Source organism: Nanorana parkeri, unplaced genomic scaffold, assembly GCF_000935625.1.
Source record: "Nanorana parkeri isolate BGI_ZX_2015 unplaced genomic scaffold, ASM93562v1 scaffold1, whole genome shotgun sequence".
Taxonomy (NCBI): domain Eukaryota; kingdom Metazoa; phylum Chordata; class Amphibia; order Anura; family Dicroglossidae; genus Nanorana; species Nanorana parkeri.
Genome location: NW_017306269.1, coordinates 1,218,836 through 1,232,195, shown reverse-complemented (window position 1 = coordinate 1,232,195; position 13,360 = coordinate 1,218,836). Strand labels below are relative to the sequence as shown.

Genomic DNA, 13,360 nt, shown 5'->3' with positions numbered 1-13,360 from the left:
GGAGTAAATTTCCCTTCCTAGGGGTAGATTTCCCCTCTGTTGTCTCAAGAACAGGAAGTGAGATTAAATCTTTCTAATGAGGATACAGACAGCAGTAAAAACCTCACAGTGACCCAGAAGAAGAGGCGGGCACCCCTCGTCTGCACGTCTAACAAGAGCCAACTTCATGTACAGTACTATGAACCAGACCCAAAAAGCGCGCACTCCTCAGCGGCACAAGCACTGTAGCATTACAACTACTGAAATGCTGCACATTACACTTTGGCTGCAGCCTGAGGCGCCCTGCTGTACAGTAATAGCCCCCCGTTTGTAAGTAGGGGTCGTATGTAAGTCGGATGTTTGTAACTCGGGGACTGCCTGTAGATGAAAGCTGATCTACATATGAATGAAATAGTAAAGATAATGACATCACAAAGATTTTTTAAAATAAATGTACACCTATTTAACCCCTTATTAACCATTAGTTCTCCGTAATCATTCATCCTTAACTCTATCCTCCCCTACTACCCCTAGCTATTTTTTCTGCTGATTTTTGTTAGTATTCATATATGATATTTTTTATTCATTTTCTGTTTGTTACTGTTTTTAGTCATGCATTACAAGAAAATGCCCGCAAATGATAAAAACAAAACATTTTTCATTTGCACATTACTTTGCCATATATTGCACCAGTAACATAATTTTAGTGTAATTTTAAATGGACATATTCTAGAAAATAGGTACACTTTTTATTACTACAATAAAACTACTTTTTTTTAAACTACGGTTGCCACCAGAACAGGGATAAAGGGGAAATCTTCCAATAAGGACACCAGTTCTGGTGACAACTGTCTAAGGGGGGAGTTTCCTCATTTTGGGGAGATTACCTCTCACTTCACTAAGTTGGACTGGCACAAATCATTAATGCCTTTTTGTCAAACCTTAAATTGGATTTGAGATGTCTATTTTCCTCTGTTCATTTAGTTCCAGCCTTTGTCCTTTCTTGGGGCATGGCACACTAGCGATCCTGGTGCCGGGGACCCACTTTATAAGGCAGACACTTACTCTCTTGTTGGCAAATAGCATTCTGCAGCAGTTCCATTAGCAATGGAGCAACGCATTGGAAAGAGGCGAGTTTTTGCTCTGCACTGCACTCGAGTTATCACCAGCACCAGAATAGCCAGTGTGCCATGGGCCTTACAAAGCGATGTCTATATATTAGCACTCTCAGCTGCTACAACAGCCCAGATCTTTACTAAGGATGTATGGATTATTGAGTTATAAGAAGGAGGTCAATAAACTATAGAAATGTGCATTTGGTACCCTGTCTTACTGAGACCAATACAGTTGGTCTTGGCCATTGCTATCTGAGGTCAAATTGTGTAAGTTGTCCAGGTGCACATTGTTTGACTGGACCAGCACACTCCAAGGTAGCAAAGAGAAATATACAGGCTGCCATTATTGACTTTCTAAAACGGCCAGTTGCTTGGCTGTTATACTAATCCAAAGGCTTCAATATTTGTAATCACTGAAAACTTTAGATTTCCCTCTCTGGGCAGTCCATTTGTAGGAATTTTACTTGGGGTCGCAGCTGTCAACATCAGGTGAGTATCGCAGTGCAGATGACTTGATGAGGAAACCTTCCCATCCTTCACTCTCTTGGAGATATCAGCCCATCTATTCTTAGTCATACCCTAGTGTTCCAACCAACCCTACTGTACAACATAAGAAGGGGATACCACTCCAGCAATTCCAGGTCACTACTCTACCCCCAGCTTGCTCTTTGGAATTCAAGTGAAGCTCACCACCCTGGAGTCTCCGACCTTGAGTCTTCTTTCATTTGTAAGCCATTTCCATTTCTAATCCATTAAATTACAATGCAGCCACACCTACTACAAGCCAGATTATAGTTTTCAGTTAGCATCACCATGTGAAGACATATTTCAAATAACTGGACTAGCTGAAATGAGAAATGCTTACTTTTGAAGGAATACGAAAGCAAACTAAAGCACATTTTTATATATTTGCTTGGCGTTCTTCCTTAAAGAAACACATATGATTATCAGTAAGCGTCTCCCTCCTCTTCAGACTTCCACAGATTTATAAAGCAGATACCAGTGAGCTCAGAGCTTTCTGATCACTTGACCACTTGCTCAATAAGACTGGCACTAGGATGACATCTTATTTCACATCCCAGTGCACAGCTATCAACCGCTGACAACTTTCAGCCGCATACGACCAAGGCCTGATTTGAACCCACGACCCTGCAGGTGAAAGGCTCCCGTACTAGTGACAATCTACTAAGTCATCCATCCTGCCCGTGAATGGTGCTTCTTAATTGTTTGCTTTAGTGGACATTATAACTATGCGCCATTGAACTTGTTGTGACCTAACCGGGCCCAACATAATTGTTTTTTCAGAATGGACTTGATTTACTAGGCTCCTATTTGAAAGAATTCAGATCCCGTGTAAGCCTCCACCTCTGGGTCAAGATTTATCCCTGTCTATGTCAAAGGTCAGAAATGTAATATCTACAGTTTAGAGAGCCGAGTCTTGGTCAATATATAGAGATTTATGACATTTATAATAGATTAGATTATTTCATGTCTTATTTTTTTTCAGAGTTGAACTGGTAGTTAGTATGTGATGAAGAGGTCAAAAAGAGTACGTTTAGCAAATGAACAACATAACTTTCGGCATCGGTGTGCAGTCTCGTAGAAAATGAGGAACTGGGACCATCTCACCTGTCCAGAGGAAAACCGCACAAAGGAAATTGTCTGCTAAAGAGCCCCTAAGAAAGCGCAGACAGGTTTTAAAGGGAACTATTACCATTTTATCGAGTATTCTTTTTTCACGGAAATCCAGGAAAAAAGTCAAATACAAAGTTGGCGTGTCATTTGCCAGGTTTAGTCAGTCTTGTGCATTACACAGCAGTGCATCACCAGAAAGATGACTACACTATTTCCTAGTTTAGTTTTACAGCTTCTAGTGTCATCTGCCTCCTCATTGGACAATGGATTGGTAGTGTAATGATGTTGATTCCAATAAGCAGGTTGGAGGTAGGGACCTGCATTGTAAAACTAAGCACAGGGTGTCACATGAATTATTATGCAACTGGAAGAGCTGCTTGAATTACAAGACTGGCTGAACAGAATACTAATTCTCTGGCAGTTCATACGTTTCTATTTCAACTGTGCATCAAGATGTCCTCCAGGAGTTCCATATTATGTTGTTATTCCAAAATGTGCATTATTATTTTTTTAAATGTTCTTGTAATATGTTCTTCATCATATTTTCTATGTCTTTTTGTACGTAATTGCTCTACTGGCTATTTGCATGTCAGACAATGCAACCAGGATACTCGCTGAACACACCAGATTTATATATCTTCATCATGCACAGCCATGAAGATCATTCTGCGCAGCTTTATTGATTCAGATTTACTGCATCCTTGGTCAACTTCACGGTTTGCTGTATCACTTTGCTAAAAGGTGATTATGCTGAGTGTTCAGCCAGTGAACAGGCTAGAGGTAGACAGGTCATAAAGGACATTCTCTGTTGATCCAGATATGTAAGTGTCACCCTAGATGCACAAAGTACAGGTTTGCTTTAAAGAGACACTGTAATGTGCCCATACAGGCCAATGTGACCATACTTCCCGAAAGACAACCCCCCCTTTCCCCACTAATATTCACTGATCTATGCTCCCACACTGCCTACCTGCTCTAATGGAGTGGTTCTTCTGAATATGGGGAGCGTGTGACCTTCCTTATGTGCCAGTGCTCTGGCTTAAGCAGCCAAACACATAAGGAAGTTTAGTGACACCATCCACCTGGGTAAGGCTGGCCATACACGCCAAACAGCATGGATGGAGGTATCCCCCCACCAGGCTATTGATTTTAGGAAAATTTGAGGCCAGCAACTTTGAAAAATCTACTTTTGTCAAGCGGAGGGGTGCCAACAAGGCCACACACTTATTCGAATTGAGGCCAAGTCAGCCGAAATTCGACCAGTGTATGGCCAGCTTAAGATCTGATGTCATCCAGCACAAAGGGCTTACTGAGGGTGGACTCATGCAGTGAGGCTATCAGCAGACACCTGAATGGGCAGGTGACAGTGTCTCTTTAAATGGGTGGGATAGTTGGCACAGGTTCGAGTGCTACTGTGTAGAGGATTACAGGAGACCCATATCAAGACAAACTAGAGTACTTCTGAATGTAATCCATGACTGAACTAAATGATGGCTTTTTAGACCAGCCTGGAATTAAGCTTTAAATATTGGGATTTAAGGTCCCTCTAACATCCGATGAACAGGCCAGTGTCAGATAATTAGTAATTAAAGCAAAGATCATCGATTTATATCAACGTGTTAGAAAAACAGAGAGATCTGAGTCTGCTTTGACCCCCAAGTTTCCTCTCGCTTGCTTGTTGATCATTTTAATGAATTACAACAATCCCCACAGACCACGGTTCTTTGTGTTAACAGATGGTTTGAGTGATATCATCAGCAATTTCTAAATAAGCGCTACAAATTTCATCTAATAGGATTTCTATCTGTTGAAAGAGACATCTTAATCAAAATAAAACACAAAAGGTATTTAAAATGACCAGAGAAGCATAGACAAATTATTGTAAGGTCATTTGCTTAAAAAAGTTTCAGTTGAGGGACACAATCAAGTTACGGGTGATTATGCAAGTTATACTGCAGCTTGTATAAAATTAAACACTGCAAATATACTGTACCTTAGAGCCAGAAGTGTATCGGCAACAAACTGCGCCCCTGACCTCCTGCCCAGCTCCTGGCAACCAATGGGTGAGGGCCATACATAGCTCCCAGCTGGGCTCTTCCAACCTGGCTGGCATCCCTCCCATCTCCTGACAGCCAGTGATGTCATGTCTACCCTGGTTTGGTGCTAATTACATGCTCACAAGGTACAACAATATATTTGAGGCATACATGTAGCACCCCCCAATCCTTTTTAAATTGTTTTTGTCATCAAAAATATAAAGTAAAATATTCCACAGCTTAAACAGTCTTCTGATGTCCATTGAGGGACACAGCACGTTATATTCTGGACCATGTGTTATGCTGTCACCTACAAAAAGAGCCATCCTCCTGTAGGTTACAGCACATGTCATGGTCTAGAATATACAGTAACCAAAGAACAGACCAAAAATACCACTTGTGTCACACCATACCCCAAAGAGCAATCCAAAGATACTGAGTGTGTTGCATTGTAAACCAAAAACCAAACCAAAGATACCGCTTGTGTTGCACCATAAACCAAAGACCAAACCAAGCATACCACAATATTATTATTATACAGGATTTATATAGCGCCAACAGTTTGTGCAGCACTTTACAATATAAGGAAGACATTACAATCACAATACAATTCAAGACAAGATGGTAAGGAGGGCCCTGCCCCTGAGGGCTTACAATCTAGAAGGTAGGGGCAAGTGATACATGAGGAGGTATCATAGCCACATCATAAACCAAAGACCAAACCAAAGTTACCGCATATGTTGCATCATAAACCAAATACCCTCCATTTGATCAATTTAGTGATCTCTTGATTGGTTTGACTCGGCCAATTTGATCTGCCGTCGGGGCCGGATTTCCCACAAGGCCATCAGAGGGCTGGCCTTGGGGCAGCAGGGAGTAGAGGGGCAGCAGGGGTGTGGAATTCCTATCTCCCGACTGCAGGATATGCAGTTCCGGGCGCAGGGCGGGTAGATGTTTTTTACATTTAGCCCTGCTTTGGGCAAGCAGGGCTAAAAGTACAGCAGGGAAGCTGACCCTTGTTTTGTACAAGTGATTTCGGCGATGCCACCAAGATCACTTGTATGCAGCCTGCATACAGAGGGGGGGGGCGCATTGAGGAACCTGGCATTGGGGCAGCTGAGAGAGTAAATTTGGCCCTGTCTGCCATGGAGGAATTTCGTCACTTCTGATGAATGGAACAAAAATCTGCAAGTGCTGGAGAACTGATAATAGTTGATAATGATTAAATGATAGTTTTTAATAGATTGCTTACATTAAGAAACCAATATTTTCAGTAGATTGCGTAATGTGAAATAATACCACGTGTGTTACATCTTACATTTCAATTGATGATAGTTTGCAAGTTTGCAATCGCTTGTATCTAAATTGATCAACCTTAAGGCACACTTAAAGTTTAACCAAGGTGAACTGATTGTGGAACCCCCATGACTGAGCCCTGAAAATATGACACGCTGTGCATTTGTTTCACCACAACTAACCGCACATGACTGAGCAATGCTGCAATTTGCACAGTTATTTGTGGTTACACATTACAATGCAGTTTGCTCCGAAGGAAACGGTCACTTTAGCTTTAGGTCTTTTCTTCTGTTGTCTATTCAATCAGTTTATTGTGACTTGGATCAGCGTAGTAAGCGATTAATCGGTTAACCTAGCCTGACACACACCATGAAAAGTCACAAAATCCTCCAACTGCTGCTTAAATCCACAACAATAAAAATAAAAACTGTGTGTGAATTATTGATGTACAGCAGATGCATCTTAAACAAATATTACAAAAAGGGTTTAACCAGCACGCAAACGGCATAATAGGACTAAATGGAGGAAAGTGTCGGATTTATGCGAGGAATAAAGTGGGAAATTAACTTGCCGAGGCTGAAATCATTTTATTTTATAGCAATGCGTTCTTACTGTGAATTTACTAGTTCAAACATAGCAGCTTTGTAGTAATATTTTCTTAAGCAGCGAGGGCTGACAGCGGCATCGGCCAATCACATCACGGAACGCTGGAGTGGTTATCACCCATTGAGGTAATTACTTTCAAGTTGAAATAATTACTCTATCAATGTTAATGGTTTTTCAACTTCAATAAAGCACTCACCTGCCGATAATCACAGCTCACCTCGTGCTCTAGCACAATCGCCTCTCTATTAGGAGGTTATAATATAGCCGTTAGAGTGGTCACTTGTCCTGAACAGCTGCTGAATTTCACTTTAGCTGTCCATGAACCATAAAAAAATTAGTCATTTGTGTATGATTTCCTTGTAACAAGCCCTTCAATGGCAAAAGAATCTCGGCTCTAAGTTGGACAGGGGCCTTTCCTGATCTTGTTGCCTGTGTCTGGCGTCTTCCATATTGTATATTGTGCTAGGTGTGCAATGTGTATGTAAAGGTGAAGTTCAGGGAAATTGAAAAAAAATCTTTATTTGAGTTATAGGAAAAAATAATTACACGTGTTTCTCAATAAAACTAGTGTAAGCACCTCAAATCTGTCTTTATATTAGCTTTCTGTAATGCCCTGCATGAATGGGTCAGCAGCATGACCCAATTAGGTTCTACTGCATAGCACAACACTTTCAGTGTGAACATACTTATAGGAACATGCTTACCAGAATGTAAGTACAGTATGAACGCTAGGGATCAATGTGCAACTACTTCTTCATTATCCAATCAGCAGGTTCACGGGCAGGGAGCTGACATTTCTGTATTACTCAAAGTAAATCTTACCATGAGGGATATAATGGCTGCCACTGCGTACCACCTTCTGAAAATATATTTTTCCTGGCTATTATGCTAATCCACTGGCTTCTGTACTCCTGCTTCACTTGGCATGAACCCCTGAGACCCTTGCAGCTCTAACCCCCCTACTGACCCCCACCCATTAAAGGAGACAGTAGTGACATGAAGATCAAAAGGAGGCACCAGTGAGATGGAAGGGGGCCGAGGAGATCGATACTCTCAGAAGTGTTGGCTTTTCTGCTCAGAATTTAGCTTGGAGATAGGGTCACTTTACCATCTTAGTTAGGATGTTCATGCCGACTGCAAAAAAACAAAAGGTAGTGCTTGGCTTTCATATCAGGAAGCCCAGAATGCTTTTCAAGCATTGTGCACAACTACTAAGCATTAAGCCCAGCTTGCATATAAGATAAGCAAATGTGTCTACCACTATGTGTTTTATATATATATATATATACACATACACAAATGTGCATAGGAAAAAGGTGTTTAAATGTTAATACAAATTGATAAGTTTATGTTAAAAAAGCTGATCACGTGTATATCTAACAAGCATCAACAAAACCATGATGTTCTTTTAAATAAATGACAAATGTCAGCAATATGAACCAGCGACGTTCCTATATCCTTATAAGAGACATTTGATTCATCCCTGTATGACACATTAATCCACATTTCTCCACTGGGCTGGGTGGAATCATTTAGCAATCCCAATGTGAAATCAGACTTCCTTATCACACGTTATAGACTTAGCATTTTGTGTTCAGACTTCATAAATGCGGAGAGGAAAACCAGCCAAGATCTTAATTCATGTTCAATCACAACTCAATTCTTGGCACTATGAAACTCTTTTATTCCCTTATTCCAGTATCCAGGGCAGGAAATACACAGAAAAAAATGCAGCTAAACCTCTGCCAAACTAAAATCACTTATGGAGGGATAAGCCTTCTGAATGGCCAGTTACATTGTTCAGAATAAATAATGGATAAAACGGACACTGAGGTAATGCACAGCACAGAGCCGAGGTATAGATATATTTATATAGATATTATAGATATATTTTACACTCTAGAGCCTTGGTTCTCAACTGGTGGGTCGTTACCCAAAAGTGGGTCGCGACCCCGTGTTCAGTGGGTCGCCACATGCCTTCCATTTTTCTAGGTGAGAGGATCATCAGACTCCCCCTAGCCTCCCCCACAGCCAGGGCCGGATTCCCGGCAAGGCCACCGAGGCCCGCCCTCAGGGCGGCATGGAGAAGAGGGGCGGCACACGTTTGAAGTCACCCGACGGTCGGAACATGGAGTTCTGGGCGCCGGGCGGTAATTTGTTTGCTTTGCACAAGCTAGCTAGCTCGATGTTGCCGAGGTGACTTGTAATTAAACTGCAGCCTGTCCGTCCTCCCCCCACCCCCTTCGCTGCCCTGCACTTACCTCTCTATGCTGGCTCCGTCCTCCTGGCTTCGTCTCCCGACTCCGTTCTCTGCTCACTGGACGCCGACGTCCTCAGGATGGAGAGCGATGAACAGAGCTCCGTGTAGACAGTGAGAGGGGACAGCTGTGCTCTTCCCCTCTCACCTGTCACAGGAGTTCCAGCACAGTGCTGTGCTAGAACTTCTGTATTGGAGGTGACAGGTTCAATTAAGAGAACCCGTCACCTCCAAATGTTATAACACATGGGCTTGTTAGCTCCTGCGTAATAGTGGTAAATCTGCACTGTCAGTTCTCACGCTGAGCAGCCATTCAAAATATGCTGCCTAGTGTCAACTTGAGGTGGGGTGCACTGGGGGTATGGCTGCAAGGGAGCTCCATTAATTCGTGAACTGCTTATAGCTCCCTCGCATGTCCTGTAGCGGTGCCTGGACTGGAGTGACATCACATTCTGGCTCGCGGGAACCTCTACAGGTGCACATGGGAACTGTAAAAGCAATGCACATAGGGATGGAGCTCTGTCACAGGGCAGCAGCTCACACTGCCGTGCATTCCAACTTGGGTCGCCACTTAATGACCGAGGACAAATCATGGTCTTGAGGTTACACTGGTTGAGAACCACTGCTCTAGAGACAATTGAGCAGTTAACCCCTGCAGTGCAGGGATAGCCCTCTGCTGATGATAAACTCCTATCACTGGCCAGTTTGTATCAAGCTCTCATTAAGAATTTAGAGAAAAAACAAGATACATCATACAGATACATCAGTGTAAAATTAAGAGGCTGCAGATTATACTGTAGTGTGAAAGTGGCCAGCAGCAGTACAGATTTAATGAGCAAGTCTAGGCCCAAATTTACTAGAGACAAAGAGGACAGACTGGGGCTTTACTACAAGAATTGGGATACTGCAGAAGACACAAGCATGTAAAACTGGCCAACACATGGCCCCTTTAAATAAAGGATAATAGGTATAACTGGCGTATACCTGTCTTTTAGTTCAACTATGGGATAGGTGTATTCTGTTGAATGTGACTGATATTTGGTGAGGTGGTTCAGTTGAACACTGTTCTTGCACTTAATTTTTTTCCTTTAAAACAGTGCAGCAACATGCTGCGTACAAAAAGCAGCCAAAAGAACAAATGGGCAGCAACAAATGAATACACCGCTTTAAAGCAGCCCAAACTTTAAAAAATCCCTATCACGATAAAAATAAAGAAAAAAATGAAAACCCCAAAATGAGTCCAGCTGAGAAAAAAACTAGACATGAAAGAGAAGGAATTCTTCCTTAACTTTGTCTCTCTTAGTGTGTCCAAAATTCTGCCACAGCTGGATCTGTCCTGAAAGGCATGGGTTAAGATAAGGTCATGAATTGTGGAACTCATGTTTTGGGATGGTGGTGGAGTGAAGCAACCAAGTAGGTGTCTCCTTGGGAAAGCTCCCTATGGACATTAAATGCATGCTTGGCATATGGCTTGTTTATGCCTATATACGAAAGTAGACACTTTCCACACTTTTTGGGGCAAATAGTAGGAAATGGTCAGAAAACCTAACCAGGCCAGTTGGTTATTCTCTCAGGAAGGGTCAGCTCAGTGGACCCCCTTAAAGCAGCATTGTATTGATTTGATATACAAAATAATGCAGCACTGGGGTAGTAATGACTCACAGAAAACCTCTGATCAAAATCAGAACAATGTTAGCTATAGTATAATAATTATAACTATAAAGTGACTTTTAGTATATGCCAAATACACAAAATATATCTTACCGGTACAGTCAGCCATGCTTTGGTGAAGTTAATGAAAGCTGGATCACTTGTTCCCAGACCATAAATGATTACATACTTCTTTATAATACCATGGGGTGTTGATGGAGCCGCCCAACTTAGAAAGAAGGAATAAGCACCTGTGGCTTTTGCAGTGGGCGGTTGAATGTCTTCAGGAGCAGCTTCCATTGTCCGAATTGAAGACCAAGGGCTTTCTACAGAACCCACACTATTCTGTGCTGTGATGCAGTATTCATATGTTGTGTACGGTTGGAGTTCATCAGAAATATCTGTATACTCCAAGTCTCCTCCAAGCCATGTGAGCAATGTGATATTTTCTGGATGACTAGTGAGACGTCTGCAAATATAATAATAACAAAAAAACATGAAATGTGAAGTTTGTTTGGTGTAATTTTTTTATATGTGGATGCCTTTACTAACCAGATTATTAGAGTATGGCTAATATTTAATCTGCCAGTGTTATATTTGTGTATTGGAATGTGGTACACTATAAGACACCCCTCCAAATGACTGAGTTCAGATGTTTCTGACATTCAAAGTATTTATTTGCTACGCCCCTCAGCTCCATCTAGTGGCCATAATGCAGTATTTTCCTGATATTACTTTCAACCTGGAAAGAAAATATGCTAATAACATTTGTAAATACATTCCCAAGTGTAGGAATAAGTAGAGGTTAAGATGCATTTGGCATTTGGGACATAATGGGTTATTTTATAATTTAGGCCAGTTAAGAAATAATTTTCAGGGTTAGTTTAAGGGTTAATTATTAGGGGTGGTGTAAGTGCAAATGGTTCATTTTAGGTAGATTAAGAGTTAAGTTTGGGAGAGACAAATACATTACATTTTTGAATGAGAATAAGTATTAGGAACAAGCGGATGCATGTCCTAAAAGTGTGCTTTGTTTAAAATCCCCATTTATTTTTGGAGCTAAAACTGCAGGCTCCCACCACAAACAACTACCATACTTAGTGGGTTATTCACTAAGCTGCCGAATAAATAACCGAACCAAAGTGAAGTGAGCCGAAGCCTCTTCAGGTATTCACTGTAGCCATGTATGGCTATTTTTAGCCATAAATAGGCTGCACTCAGCTCACTTCACCTCCCTTGGTTCGGCTGAACAGTCTCAGCAGGTTCGGCTGAACCGAAGGGAGGATCCCGTTTGCCTCAGCAGATGCACCATCTGGATTGGCTGGGGCGAACGTTCGGCACTTCATTCACTGCTGTTCCCCCCTTTTCTCAAAGGGACCAAACAGAGGCAGAGAGTGAATAGCCGATTGCTTGGCTCAGCATTCAGCATGATCATTATGCTCACTACCTCAGGGGTATCATACAGAATGAAAAAATGTCAGTTTAAAAAGAAAAAAAACAGCGCGGGGGCCCCCTCTCAAATCATACCAGACCCTTTAAGTCTGGAAAAAATGTTAGGGGGGCCCCAATGTAAAAAAAAATAATAATTCAAGCAATCGGTACAATGAGCGCCGTTCCGTGAAAGGGACCAGCAGCTCACTGAGTTACTGCTGTTGATGGGTCCCTTGGGGTCCGAGGCAGACCCTCAACAGCAGATTAGGTGGTCACAGTTCGCAGAGCTGTGACAGTCACACTACCAGCAGCTGCTCACTGTGTGTTGTACACAGCCAGCCGGCTGTGTTACAAAAGTGATACAAAGTATCTCTGAGGTGAATAATGTATTCTACTCAGAAATACTATGTATCAAAGTCCCTGTAAATAAAAAAAAAACCCTTAGTGCGCCCTAGTTAAAAAAAATGTAAAAAAAAATAAATAAAGTTTTTAACATAAAAAAAATTAAAAAAGGAAAAAAGTTTTTAAAAAGTAAATTTTTAAAAAAAAATTCATAAAAAGATTAATAAGAAAATATAGTGCCCAGGAGGCTATTAAAGATAGGAGAAAAACATACCACATTAAAAAAAATAGTATTTTACTCCTTGTATTTTGTGACATATACAGTAACTGCCAAAATAAACTGAAATCACAGACATATGATGTACCCTATAAATCAGGACAAATAAAAGAATTTATCATAAATTACTTTCTGTTAGCTACACTTCTTATGTACACATTATTATTGCCAAAGCTGTGAAAAATGTGTATTTTTAAAATGTATTTTGCATTTTGTTGTATTTTTTACAATTACATAACATATACAGTACATATGTCACATCAAATGAAAGCCCATTTTGTACTTTAAAAAACTTTATATATTATGGGTGTAGTGTATGAGGAAGATGGAAATGATGGTTAAACAAACACATAGCAAAAATGGCATAAATGCTCCCTGAAGCTGTGTCACTAAGGGGTTAATTGAACCAAAACAAAAGACAGGTTTTGACAAGTCCTTTATTAAAAAAATAAATAAATAAAAAGGCTCTAACAATGCAATCCAAAGGGCAAGAACATCATCCAGCAATATAATCCAACGTCAATCATGATGAACGACACCCGCCAACTTGCCGAAATCAAAAAAGGCCCGCCAACCCGACAGCTACCACCGAACTCGTGCCACAGGCCCAGCCAAATGTAAACAAATGATGTCACGACTTGCTCCACCCATTTGTTTTCCTGCCAAGACAGCTCACTGTCCTCAAATGGCATGGAAACAAATGGACGGCGCGAGTCCCGTAACCCCCCCCCCTCGG

The 13,360-nt window shown here is 41.4% G+C and overlaps 1 protein-coding gene across 1 annotated transcript in view; it reads right to left on the bottom strand.

The window, feature by feature from the left end:
- Positions 1 to 13,360, bottom strand: part of USH2A (usherin) — a 534,204-nt gene that overhangs the window by 61,507 nt on the left and 459,337 nt on the right. Inside the window, exon 67 of the mRNA XM_018556052.1 lies at positions 10,689 to 11,043. Coding sequence (XP_018411554.1) covers positions 10,689 to 11,043 — 355 coding nt within the window. The remainder of the gene's footprint in view (positions 1 to 10,688; positions 11,044 to 13,360) is intronic.